The sequence below is a fragment of the Alexandromys fortis genome, unplaced genomic scaffold (genome assembly GCF_014885135.2).
Source record: "Alexandromys fortis isolate MF-2015 unplaced genomic scaffold, M_Fortis_MF-2015_v1.1 scaffold_19, whole genome shotgun sequence".
Lineage (NCBI taxonomy): Eukaryota > Metazoa > Chordata > Mammalia > Rodentia > Cricetidae > Alexandromys > Alexandromys fortis.
The window spans coordinates 1,642,502-1,656,693 of NW_026067890.1; the positions used below are offsets into that span (position 1 = coordinate 1,642,502).

The 14,192-nt window shown below is 40.1% G+C and overlaps 1 protein-coding gene across 1 annotated transcript in view; it reads right to left on the reverse strand.

Moving 5' to 3' along the window:
- The window catches only part of Slc30a7 (solute carrier family 30 member 7), a 62,897-nt gene extending 48,726 nt beyond the window's left edge, over positions 1-14,171 (reverse strand). Inside the window, exons 1-4 of the mRNA XM_050145050.1 lie at positions 13,921-14,171; positions 13,603-13,704; positions 3,243-3,356; positions 544-631 (exon numbers count right to left, since the gene is read on the reverse strand). Of these exons, the coding sequence (XP_050001007.1) occupies positions 544-631; positions 3,243-3,356; positions 13,603-13,704; positions 13,921-14,000 (384 nt within the window). The 5' untranslated portion in view covers positions 14,001-14,171. The remainder of the gene's footprint in view (positions 1-543; positions 632-3,242; positions 3,357-13,602; positions 13,705-13,920) is intronic.
- Positions 14,172-14,192: the final 21 nt, after the last annotated feature.

Sequence of the window (14,192 nt, forward strand, 5' to 3'; positions counted from 1 at the left end):
TAAAATTTTTAGGTATTTTCAGAAGTAAAAGAATTCAACACTAGCTGCCTAAAGCTGAGAGAGCTGAAGCTCATACTCATCCATCATATAAAAAGTAATAGTTACTGTCTCTAACTAGATGTGGTTCAAAACCTGGGCCCCTGCTCTCTGCAAGTTTACCAATCTTCAGTTTCCTTCCGCTCTTAGAAAATGTACACCAAGTAGTAAATATTCACTAGCAAAACTTTCAGGTTCTAGATGTTTTTAAGACAATTCCTAAAGGACCAATTACCCAGAATGCACCTCTACTTCTCCGTGGTAGCCTTCAGTTTATAGAGCACTGCCATTTCATTGTTTCCAGCAAGATATTTCGTATATATGTATAATTTTTCATATATATGTAACTTATTTCATAAGTTCTCCTGTACGCACATAATATTTTCTCTAATCCAAGACAAACCTCAATAAATGATAATTGAAAATATCTCTATGATGATTACAATCTTTAAAAACATTTTCATTGAAAAAAAGTCATTTCCTGACTCTAATGATTATCTACTATACCTCAACTCCTTCTGAGAAAATAAAGAAAGCAGTGAAGATCAAAAACAGTCCATTGACAAAGCCAGCCAGCACTTCCGCTCTCACATACCTAAAGAAGAGCAAGTACAGTGAATTATACTTCTTAACGTCCAGATGAATGTACATGCTTCAGACTGTAAACCGCACTGCATGACTTAAGTGCCAACAAGTCTTCACATTTACTGAATAAATTTTATATACTACTGCAAAATGGATGAGCAAATTAATTTACTATGAATTATGAATTATATTTAACAGTAAATACCACAAACCGCATAGACTTCCAGGAGGCAAAAAGACCTCCTGATAGTGGGCTTAGAAAGCCACAGAAATGTAAATCTTAAGTTGCCGCTCTAGAGAGGACAAGACCGGGCAAGTAGAGAAAGAAGGAAGGGTCTAAAGAAAGAGAGAATGTCTAGGAAATTGGGTTTTTACTGTAGCTATTCTCCTTCCTGAGAATTCCTGCTCTGCTCTGTACCTTCTGGCGACGAAATGTTCAGGAAATGGAGCTCTGACCTCAGGTAAAGTTAAAGTGTCCCTGCTTTACGTCAGAAACAACTTGAAATTCATGTTTATTATCTTTTTCTAAACTAATATATTCAGCCTAAACTTTTAGTTATTTATTTTTAGAATTAACTCTATCTTCACACAATTCTATGAAGCCACATTTAAATGCCCAGCCCTTGTCTCTGGGCTTCTAAAGTTTTCTGCTTCCTACTTAGGTGAAGCACTGGGGAAAGAGCTCATTTTTCCCCAAGGCATGTTTGGCCTGAAGCCACGGAAACAACTTTAACTCAAAGTATGCTCACGTCAGCTAGTCCTTCCTCAGCATCGCTAAGCATCAGATCTGCTCTTCAGACCCTGTGGTAGCATGCACCTGCAATGCCAGCACAGAAGCTGGCCCAGAAGGGTTCTAAGTTCTGAGCCGAGTAGACTATATAAGCAGTCCATCTTTAAGAAAATAAAAAATGCCTTTCTATGTCAACTTCTAAACATATTTTTGCTATAAAAATATTTTTTTTTTCTTTTCTGATAATGTAGAGACCTTCTCAGTATGCCCTGGAACTCACTATGGAGTTCCATATGCAACCATGACAGGCTGAAGGATTTACAGGTCCTCTCGTCAGCTATGTTGAATTCATCCTGGCATGTAGAGCTATACAATAGGAATTTTATACTCCATTTTCAAATATATATAAGTAAATTAAATTCATGTATTATTTGTCAAAGTTTTCTCCAAAACTATTTTGGAGCAAAGTGTACTAAATTCAAATAACATACAGCCAGTTTTCTATAATTTACACTTAAAAGAGATTTGTCTACTAATTCAGTAGGATTATTATTTTTTTAAAAAAAAAGATCATTTTCTTTTAATCTCTTCTTCTAGTCCCATAGTTAATGCCTGACAGAAAGCCTTTTATCCTTAGCTCACTGAATTTCAAGATCAAAGGCAAGAAATATTTTAGGCATCTTTGGTTCCTAATTTCTAGCTGGTATGCATTCTGATAAACTGCTAGATTTGCTTTAGTATATTACTGGGTCTCATTGTAGGTTTAAAATGAAGAAGAAAACTAGACAAATAATCACAGATGATTATGTTTACCCGAAGAGAGTGAGTCTTAGAATTAAAACTTGTAATTTATGAAAGTAGAACTGCCTGAGTACGTCCCATGTGTCAGTTAGCCAAGGCAAGAGGAGGGTGGAGGCATGAGCACAGAATATAAGGTGGAGAGGGAGGGACGGGGCGGGGAAGGAAAGAGAGAGGTGGGAGAGCTGAGTATGAGGACATGAGGGTGTAAGGAAAAGAGAGAGACAGGCGGAGAGTGGGGAGAGGTGAGCGTGAGCCAGAGGAAAGGCAGCAGCTGAAGAGCAGGTGTGAGGAAGCACTGAGGGATGAAGCAGGGATAGAGAAAGGAATCAGCACAAGAAAGGTGAAAAGGACATCAGTCCTCCTCTCTGCTTACATGTGAACAGAATCACACTAACAGAAAGCATCAGGAAGCTTAAAGCAAATAATGAAAACTCTACCGCCTTCCCAGTCAGTGGGGGCAGGAAGCTAATTCAGCCTCTAATCTGGTTTATCAAGGTCCTTCCACAGTATGTGGCTGAGTGTACAAACCAGGGGGCGACAGAAATCACCACATAAGAGCAAAGCTAAAAAGACAAGTGAGGCCATGTTATGAAATAAGTTTAAATAAATAACAGAAAGGAATCGCTTCAATAAAAAAAAAAGAAATCTGATCAGTTTCATATGGCTTTCTTTGTCAAAAATAGGCTATGAGAAAATCCTTATATGCAACAATGTATCTCCTAAATTCTATTGGTAAAACTAAGGGCTTATCTGTCAAACAAAAAGACTCCTGTAAATGAATAAAGTGACATTATAGATTCTGATCACACACTTTAAGAAATAATTTCTTTTATTTTTGTGATTATAATTACACCATTACACCACTTCCCCCATCCTTTTCCTTTCTCTATATACTTTTAAAGTAGACACATGTAATCCAGGAAGTTTAAGGGTAACCCTGAGGGAGGTGCATAAGGACTAGAAGAGGCCTGAGAAGGGCTCCAAGAGCTCAAATCACACAAGTAAATTCAACTTGTAAAAACTCGTAGCATAAGAGCTGTACATTTTCCTGTGTATCTGGAAGCTCAAGACAAGTGTTTTAAAGTCTTACCCATAAGAGAAAGCGTCATTGTCTCTCCACTTTGAAATAACAGAAGCCGCCAATCCGGCCAGTATGGCGGTGCTGTCAAAAAACATGTGGAAAGAGTCGGAGATCAAGCCTAGGCTGAAAAAGAGCACAAAGAACAGAACATTATAATACGAAGCAAACAGTAAAGTATTCGCTCTAAAAACTCAAGTTTTTTAATTAATCTGGAATTACCCTCTAAGGCAGCATTAAAATAAGACACAGAAGATCCTGTTAACTAAAAGCCTAGTGCTGCCACAAATGGTAACAGCAGCAGCAGCAGCAGCAGCAGCAGCAGCAGCAGCAGCAGCAGCAGCAGCACACAGCTGTGTGCTGCAGCAGGATAGAAACTGCTCACTGTCTGGTCACGAGGACAGCCGCTATTAAGATAAGAAGGATAGAAAAAAACACTGCTGCTGGGGAGAGGCTGTTATCCAGAGGCAAAAAAAGTTTGCCCTCATTATTATATTTTAAGATTTGTTTGTTTTATGTGTGTGACAGCCTGCATGTATGTATGTGTTCCACATGTGTGCCCGATGCCCCTGAAGGCCAAAAGAGAGCATCAGCTCCCTAGATCTGGAGTTACAGACAACTCTGAGCGAGGTGCCACATAAGATGCTGCTAACTGAACCTGGGTCCCCTGCAAGAACAGCAGTGCCAAGTCTGCTATTATCAACTGTCCTGCTCCCAGCTCTTGACTCTCAGTTGTAGAGGGAAGACAGGATACGCAGGAGGAGATGGAGGAACACATCTTTCCTACGACACCAGCTTTGTCTCGCCCAGCAATGCCCTCTCTGCACTATGATACACTATGATACAGCTAGAAGACCCTTCCATCAGATGCCAGACCCTTCATATTGAACTTCACAGCCTCCAGAACCACGAGTTTAACAAACCTCCATTCTTTATCTAAAAAGAAATAAAAAGAGAGAGAAAGAACAAACAATGAACTCTGATACTTATTGTACCAGGACTGCCTAAGTCTAAAGCCACAGTAGAACTCACCACCATGTCTTCACCAAGCCTGTGACATGGCAGAAGAAATCTACCAAGATCACAGAGGGATCTGGCTGTGGTGCAGGTACACTTGCTGAAATCTGAGAGAAAAATCAAGTATCAAGAAAACCCTCTAGTACTTTAATACTCTAAATTTTACACTAAACACAGGGCAGTAGAAACCACCAGAAAACCTGAACAAAACCAAGAGCAATTATTGACCACACCGGCTTCAAAGCCCTACCACAGTAAGCATTTGGAAGGAAAGCTGGTGGGTAAATACGTGAAGGGACAAATGAGGAGCACCAACGAAGACTCCCTGTCAAGAACTAAAGCAAGCAACAGAATCAGAATCAGAAATGGCCCAGATGTTAGAACTGTCAGAGAACTTTAAAAATAAATGTGATTAGGGGCTGGAAAGATGGCTCATCAGCTAAAAACACCATGATAAGTTCTTAGCATCCTTACAGTGGCTCACAACTGCCTGTAACTCCAGTTCTAGGGGATCCAACACCTTCTTCGGGCCTCTGTAGACTCCAGACATGCATGTGGTGCACAGATATACACATACAGGCAAAATACAAATACAAAAATAATTACTCTGTTAAAGAATATGGTATGGAGCATTCATTGAACATTTATGAAGAAATGGAGAATATCCCTATACAGAAACTTTACATGAAAGAGCCAAATTAAGTAGTTGAGGATTATCCAAAATTTCTGAAAGAAAGGTAACCACAATCCACGATAATTAGTAAGTACCCACTGGTGGCAAGGGGACCAGCCAATCGCAATCCACGATAATTGGTGAGTACCCACTGGGGAGGGGGACCAGCCAATTGCAATCCATGATTAGTGAGTAGCCCCTGGGGAGGGGACCAGCCAGCCAGTCAACAATCCAGGTCAATTTGTGAGTACCCACTAGAGAGGGGGACCAGCCAATCGCAATCCAGGATAAATCAGTGAGCCCCCACAAAGAAAGGGGACACTCACACCACATACAGAACACCAAAGAGAAAGGGAAAAGGATAAGGGTAGTAGATTCTTCTCAGTGGAAATGGCTTAAGTCAGAACATAACGTAGCACCATGTCCAAAGAACACAAGAAAGAAGTTTGCGTGCCTCTACTCTCTTTAAGGACAACTGAGAATTTTTTTTTTTAAGGAAAAAGGTATCAAAACCGAAAGTTGATTCTTTGAAAAGATCAAGGAAATTGGCAACCTTTACATCAACTGATCCGTGAAAAAGACTTAAGCTCCAGGCATGAGTCTGTAATCCCAGAGCACAGGAGCTGAGGGAGCAGTTGAGGCCAGCTGGGCTACACAGTGAGAGTCTTTGTCTAAAAAAACAATGGCAACAAAAATTCTTACTACTAAAAATCAAGAATAAAGACAGATACTGTTGACTTTAAAGAACTGAAAGAAATAATAAGAAAAGATTATGACCCATATGTCAACAAATTATCTAAAACCAAGTACCAAGAGGCAACCAATCTCACAAAACTATCTGGAAGTTGATAATCAGAAGCCTATACAGGAAGAAAAGATTGATTTGCTTGTTTTGAAACTTCAAGCAACAACAAGCACCAATGAACAATACAACCAATGCTGGCTTTACTAACTAATTCTCAAGCATTTAAAACATAATTACTATCAATCTTTCACAAACACTTGGAAAAAAAAAAAAGTTAAGAGAATGGTTCCCTAGGATAAGACCAGTGTTACCTTATGACTAAGGCAAGATGGACCATTATGAGAAAGAAAGTGTGCAGCAGGGAAAATGAACCCAAAAGCGCTCAACAAGACACCAGCAAGCAGACCCAGACTTCAAGAGTACACATACCCAGCCAACTGTGACTCAATCCAAGAATGCAAGGATGGTGTAATATAATAAAAACAATCATCATATCAACAAAGGACAAAAAATTCAACAGATGAAAAACATTATGTAAAATATAGCATCCCTGGTGATAAAAATACACAACAAGTTGAAAATACAAGGAATTTCTTTAACTTTCTGCATGGTAGCCACAGAAATACGTAGCTAATGTCATCAGTAAATGGTAAAATTAAATGACTAATTAATAGTGAAAGGCTGTTTTCCCTCCAAGGTCAGAAATATGACAGTTATGCCCCTTTTCCTTGTTCTACTATTGATTTTACTTGAGAGTCTAAACAGGGCAATATGGTAGGAAATGAAATAAAGTTTCTCAAATAAGGAAAGAAGTAGAATTGAATATACTCACAAATGCTGTTATATATAGAAAATCTTAAAGAATTCCCAAAACCCTGTTTGAATTAATAAATTAATTCAGTAATCTTGCAGGATAAAAATAAGCATCAAAATACTTTGCATTCCTACATGGTGACAAAGAACAAAAAGTAAATTTAAAAATTTCCACTTGCAAAGGCACTCAAAAGAAAAATTAATATTTTAAAAAATAAATTTAACAAATTACAAAACTTATACTCTGAAAACTACAAAAGACTGAAGAAATTAAACGTAGCCTAAATAAATGGGAAGACTTTGATGTTTATAAATAAAAAGACCAAAACCTTTTTAGTGCCTGTAGCCAAACCCGTGCTTCAGACACACTAAGTATATGCTCTCCTACGGAGCTGCACCTCATACCCACAAAACAATACTCCATAGCCTTCATTTTAGACCTCAGCAAAGCTTCATGGATGTAAGTCATTTTTGTTCAGGACCAGTGCTAGTCTCTGCACTGTTACAATTTCAGTACATGCGACACATGAGCAAGGAATCAGAGGACATTTGTCCCCAAACGAGCTATGTTTTCAATTCATTATTTATCAAGAGAGTGGTCAAGCGCATCTTACAATTCATATTACAATCATGGAATTGGAGAGATGGCTCAGCAGATAAAAGTATTTGTTGTTCTCTCAGAGGACCTGGGTTCAGTTCCCAGCACCCACAAGGTGGTTCATAACCATCCATAACGCAAGTTCTAAGGGATCTGACACCCTCTTTTGACCTCCAGCTATGTACGTAGTATATATACACACGCAAGCAAAACTCTCGTACATGTCAAATAAATAAACTTAAAAACCTTAATTCATATAAAAAAGCAGGGGTCCTATATAAAGCAATAATGTTCCTGAAGAAGAGGGGCAAAGATAGAGGATATTTCTCAATTTCAAAAGCATCAGAGCTACATTAATCAAAACAGTGGGTGCGAGCATTAAGGCAAACAGAGAGGCCCAGAAATAAACCACCACATAGACAGGAGACCAGTACATCTACCTTCAACAGAGCTTAGAGCAGACTCACCTGCTGGTACTCTGGCCCCTTGTCAGGGAAGTGGCTGCCATAGTTTCCATCTACAAGAGCTCCTTCCATAAAGCTCTGTCCCAGTCCCAGACTCACTGCTGAACTGACCTTTCTTAGTGAAAATGGTGCTATCTTGCCTGGGGAACAGGGTCTCATCCACTACCCCTCACTTTCACCTCGAGTTTTAGCTCTTTATGATCCAACTCCTCCCCTGAGTTCCAAGGTTCTGGATCCCAGGAAGAGCTCCCAACATGACCCCCTGTATTCTCTTTACCCTTAGTCCCCAGAGCCACAGGAAATGGCAGGCCAGCACTTCAACTTCATCCTTTTCCCCTCTTTCCTTTCCAAATCAGGTTAATCACGATGGGCTACCTTAGGCCCCTTTTCTGCTATAATTATTTCCTCTGGGCAGCCATCTTGGTCTCAGCTACACATCTCATTAAATGAATCAGGACACCATGATTGTCACTACAGCAGGGAGGCACCCCATTGCTCATACAGTATGGATGTGTGTATGTATGCACATATGTATTTACCTGTCTGTCTACCCATCTATCTCTCGGTCTGTATATTAAATGAATCCGGACACAATGATTGTCACTACAGCACCCCATTGCTCATACAGTATGGATGTGTGTATGTATGCACGTATGTATTTACCTGTCTATCTACCCATCTATCTCTCTATCTGTATATTTAATAAAACACTGCCATGAACTACACCTCTCCTCAGAATGTGACTTTGCTTAGAGACAGATTCCCTGCAGTTAACTGGTTAAGCAGACATCATAAACAGGTCCTCATGACAGGTATCCTTATTTACAAGGCCCAGAAATTTGAAGGAAGACACACACAGGAGAGCAGGAGATGGCAGGGCAGAAATGTGGAAAATGCTTCTACAAGTCAAGAAAATGTTAAAGCTGACCAGTAAATAACCAGAAGTTAGGAGCGCGACACCAAGCAGATTCTCTCCCAAATCCCTGTGGACACCTGGAAGTCAGATGTATACCTCCCAACTATGAGACCAGAAACTTCTGATATGCCAGTCACTTAATTTGAGGAACTTTTACAGGAACCCCAGCAAGCTCTCTGTCTCCCTCTCCCCGGCCCAACAAATTTGTTTTCTGTACATTCAATGGATACGAAACATTGCCTTAAGGGGAACACAAAAAGTAAGTTCTGTGGATAGCAGCAATCAAGTTGTTATTAATACTTACTTACTTATGTTTTTTTTATGATGCTGGGGCGCTACCACTGCATTATGTTCCCGGGGCAGTTTAAGCATTTAATAAAATGTAAGCGAACTTGAAAATCTACTTCCTCTTCTGAAATGCAAGAGCACCGTGTTCTCTTAGAGCAGACGATATGAAGCCGTCTCCCTGAACCTAGGATCATGATGTGAAAGTTACTTAGCTACAGATGAGGCGATAAACCCACATGAAAAGCCTCTAGTTCGCATTCACTCGGATAATACTGGTGGGAAAACGTGAACTTTGCTACTCATCTTCAGTACTAGCAAGCGTAACTCACTACGAGTGATCATCTGGACTGTACGGTGCAACATAAAGGTAAGGGCTGATGAGATGATTCAAGAGGGCAAGGTGCTTGACACCAAATCTGAAGACCTCTGTGTTCAAGGTGGAAAGACAGCGCCAGTTCCCACAGGGTACCTGCTGGATTCCACATGTGTATCAGGCAGTGTGACATGGGCAACAAAATGGGTCAAACAAGCTGTGGGCTGTAAAGATGGGCAATTAATACATGTGTCCTTTACACTACTGACAACTAGTACATGCGTCCTTCACACTACTGACAACTAGTACATGTGTCCTTTACACTATTGACAACTAGTACATGTGTCAATAAGATTTTCCATTATAAAAGTTTCTGAAAAGGTCTACTGGTAACTGAGCCAACAGCGTACTCACAGTGATTGTTAAATATGAATTTACAATTGAAGAAAAGGGATCATCATAATTCACAAACCCCTGTCCAGCTGATTTTTATAAAGTGGAATAAGAGAACTAAGTATACATTTATTATTAAGAAATTAGAAAACAAGGTTGGGGATGAATTATTCTCAAAATATAGAAAAGAAAGTAATCTATGATGCTACTGAATTCAACTTCTGACCTTCACAGGTATAATGACACGCACACGCATGCACACATAAATAATAACACACAAACATATTTTAAAAGCCAAAGAAAATCAGGAGGCTCAGGACCTGACTAAAGTTAGTAAACTAATGAACTATAGTTAAATAACTTACAACTCCATGCCATTCTATGATTCTTAATGTTCATCAAAATGAATACTTTTCGAAGTTTTTAAGTGGAAAAACAAAACTACGAGAAGGCAAAGGGCTCCACCACACCTGATGAGTTGCCATACAAAAGGAGAAAGCTTGATGAAAGACTAAAACATTTTTAAACTTTAATATAATAAAAAAAATACATGATAAATGTGAGCACTTCTGATCAAGGAATTACTTAGCAAACATCTTCTCTACACATTACATAAAAACAGGACCAAATCACCCCCAATATAACCGTTAGCATTTCTAGAACAAATATCAAAACAGAAACATAACCTTTTACAGACTGTTCTGTGAGTTTTGTCAGTGTCTAAGGCAGTGCTTCTCAACCTTCCTAATGCTGCGACCTTTAATACAGCTCCTTATGCTGTGGTGACCCCAACCATAAACTGATTTTGTTGCTACCTCATAACTGTAATTTTACTACTGTTATGAATCGTAATGCAAATATTTTTGAAAATAGAGGGTTGCCAAAAGGGTCGTAACCCACAGGTTGAGAACTGCTGGTCTAAGTGAAACTGTTCTCAACAGTTTCAGTGTATGACATAATTGAAATTAAGTTTCTAAACAGATGGTGAAGTAAATGCTAGCGGAAGAGCGTGAAAACACACAGTGTCAAACACAGTGATACCCAAGGGGTGGGAAGCAACATACAACTCAGACAAAAGGTCCTGGAGCCTTTGCTGGAACCTTGAAAGAAGAAACAAAAACACTGCACCTGGACTTCCTAAGCTATGTAAACAGAGACTGCTTTTATATTTCCCGGCTGCCCAGACCTGAATAATCACACAAAAACTGTATCAATCACAACACTGTTAGGCCAATGGCTTAGGCATATTCCTAGCTAGCTATTATATCTACGATTAACCCATTTCTAGTAATCTCTGTTTCACCACGAGGCTGTGGTTTACTGGTAAGGTTCTGACATCTTTCTCCTTCGGCAGCTACATGGCATCTGCCTGACTCTATTTTATTCTCCCTGCCTTCAGTTTAGTTTTCCTGCCTACCTATATTCTGCCCTATCATAGTCCAAAGCAGCGTCTTTATTAACCAATGGTAATCAAACATATTCACTGCATATACAGAGGGGAATCCCACATCAATGTTAAGTGGGTGGATTTTCTCCAGTACATATGCCCTCCCTTCCTCTGATAAAGAGCCTTGACTTGTATCAATCCACATGGTTTCGTGGACTAAACCACATGGCTTTCAGGCATGAGCATGTGATAAAAGTATGAGGGAAGCATAATGTGTTAGCATCCAGACAAATCTTAAAAGACCATGTACATTTTCTGTCTCGATCTCTCTAAGCTCCGGGCATTCTGATGCAAGGGAGAGGTGCAGCTCTGCCAACCGCCCTGGGAAGAAGGTACTGTCTGCTTAAACAATTATTGCCTTTGCTTTTTGCTACAGCTTGGAAAAAAAAAAAATTAACCTTGCAAAACTACATTCTTCTGTTGAGATTATGTAGTTACTTAACAATAAATGAATGAAAACTAACAAAGCCTGTACAAGTCTGCAACAGATCCTCTGCATATATATTAAGGCTTCCAGTTTAGTGTTTTTATGCAATTCCCGAGTGCATAAATGAGTGGTCTCTGTTTGTTTTGTCCAATTCCAAAGTGTTAGGTTTTGTTTTATCTTGTATTTTATTTCATTATTATCCCTTTGAAACCTGTTTGTTTTCTAATGAGAGACATAAAGGGAGTGGATCTGGATAAGAGGGGAGGTAGGGGAAATGAGAAGAGTAGAGGGATATATTATGTGAGAAAAAAGAAATCTAATTTTAAAAAGATAGAAAAGATAATGTCACAAAGTAAACAAAAACCATGGAGATCATTTAGTCCTACATTTTCCTCTCAACTTCTAAGAACCAATGAAAGGTCATAATGAAATATAGTATGTTGTTCTATAGAATAGCTAGTAAAATGTATGATACAAGCTACAGTGTAGTCATCAAATAAACAGCACCAATGCCAAAATTATGACCCAATTCAGAAAGAGAAAAATGTCAAGTACATTATAAATCATATATAGTAATGATAAAAATATTATATTCAAATACACATTAAATCAATAGTGCTTTCAGCAAATGTGACCTATTGAAGGGCATAAACTTTATGAGATTAAAAATATCTATTATGGGATATGCTTCAATATACATACAATTCTCAGGAGAATCAAAACAATTCTTAAATACATAAAGGTTAAATAGTGTTACTTTGACTTCTGTGCCCCAAGTAATAATAAAACCAATAATCTTTATAATCTACTACTTATGGAAGGTTTTGTTTTATTGGGGGGGGGGATTTTTGTTGTGTTTTGTTTGTTTCTTTGTTTGTTTGTGCTTTTTGTTTTCTGAGGCAGGGTCTCTTAGTTCTGGCTGCCCAGGAACTATGTAGCCAAGGGTGACCTCAAACTCACAGACATCCTCCTGAGTGTGTGTGTGTGTGTGTGTGTGCGCGTTTGGTAGTACTGGGCCTAGTAAATGGCAGGCAAGAACTATACCACTAAGCCATACCAAAATCCCAACAAATGATCAAAGGTAGGCACCAGAGATGTCACAACACCTGGTGATTGAATTAAGTTTGTTCAAACTCAGCAGAGCGAGAGACCAAAGACTACCATCTTTTTCTCTCTGAAAATGTATTTTAAAAGGCAGAGATCAAGTTAGTTTAATAGAAGTAACAACAAAAAAAAAACATAAATGGCACAGGATAATAGAAGAGCCCATATAACTTGCCTTCGAAGATTCTGGGAGATTTATACCTCTCATTCTTTATTAGATTCTTTAACATTTTTTAAAAATTTTTGTCTGTGTGTGTGTCTGCCACATGTGTGTGGGTGCCTGTGGGGCACAGAAGGAGTAAGGTTCCTTGAAGTTGGAGTTACAGGCACTTGTGAGCCTCCAGACATGCCGTTGAAAACTAAACTATGATTCTCCGGGAGAGCCCCTCTCTTAGCGGATTCTTAAAAGGGAATAAAGTCTACAGGTGGAGTTAGCACCCTTGAGAAGTATGCTGACAAGCCCAGAAGTTATCCCACACCTAACACTTAAATACTAGAGACTTTACTTCCTCACTCACACTGGACGCTCCTCTACCCGAATCAGGACAGCAGAAGACAGAAACAAACAAACAACAAACCCAAAGGTGACACCAAAAACAGTCAAATCCAGAGGCACTTTCAGAAAACCGTATCGGATTTTCCACTGCGGTAAAGATACGAAGAAAAATAATGAGACAGTTTCACCGTAAAAGAGAATGGCATATGCTTTGCCAAAGGTCTCTTCACAAACCTCTTCAAAAGCCATTCAAAGACAATCATTAATTAAACAGGGTCGCTCAGATCTACCCTCTCAGAATCTGAAGGGTAAGATCCAAAAACATAAAAGCCACACCCACTGGGAGGTTAGCTAACAAGATCCTCCCAGTTTTCCTGAGGCAAAGCTAAGGCAAGTTAGAAAAGAGATTTATTTTATCTTAAAAAAAAAAAAAAAAAAAAAAAGAGGCGGGGGGCCTGTCAGTCCTGTCTGATGGAGTTGCAGGAAATCAAGTAAGAGACTGTACCTTATGGGCCCTGATCTTAGAAAAGCATCCCTTACGAGTTGATATGAGACAGCAATGATAGCGGCCAAGGTAAGACCTGAACCTACCGGTACAGAGCTACGTGGCACTAAGCAAATAGTGGCTAGTTTCCCTAACCCTCTCTTTCCGCCCCAATCATCTTCCCCTTTGGTTACCAGTTGCTCCAGATGCCGTAGAGTAGTTCCACAAAAGCGAAAGAGAGGTTCAGGCACAGGAAGAAAAACAGGTTCCGGGATGTCTTGTCCGACAGGATGGCCCTGAGCACGATACAGGTGATTAGAAGCAGGCAGGAGCCAAGGGGGTGCCGGGACCCTGAAGTCGAGTCCCCCTCTCAAGACCCACCCTGTCCACATGCTCCTTCCACCACAGCAGGAGGGTGACGCTCCCACCCTGGACCTTACACCCATCCTCAGCCCCTGGCTTTATCTCCTCCAGCCGGACAGCCCCCTCCCAGCAGACACGGCACCCCGCACCTAAACCAGCCTGAGATCTTGCCAAACAGATTGAATTTGGGTGGTTTGTAGTCATCATCCTTGATGGACAGGGGTAACATCTTCTCCACCCGGCGAAGGGCCGGGCCTCCGTCCCTCTACAGAAGTGATCCGGTATGGTGGCGGCAGTGACAGCTTCAGACGCGGACCCTCTAGGTGCTTGATCGCGGCGGCGTACCGCCCCGAGACACAGACACAGACACACACCCGGGAACTCGAGGACTTCCGGCCCGGGCCGCGCAACGCGTCCTGGG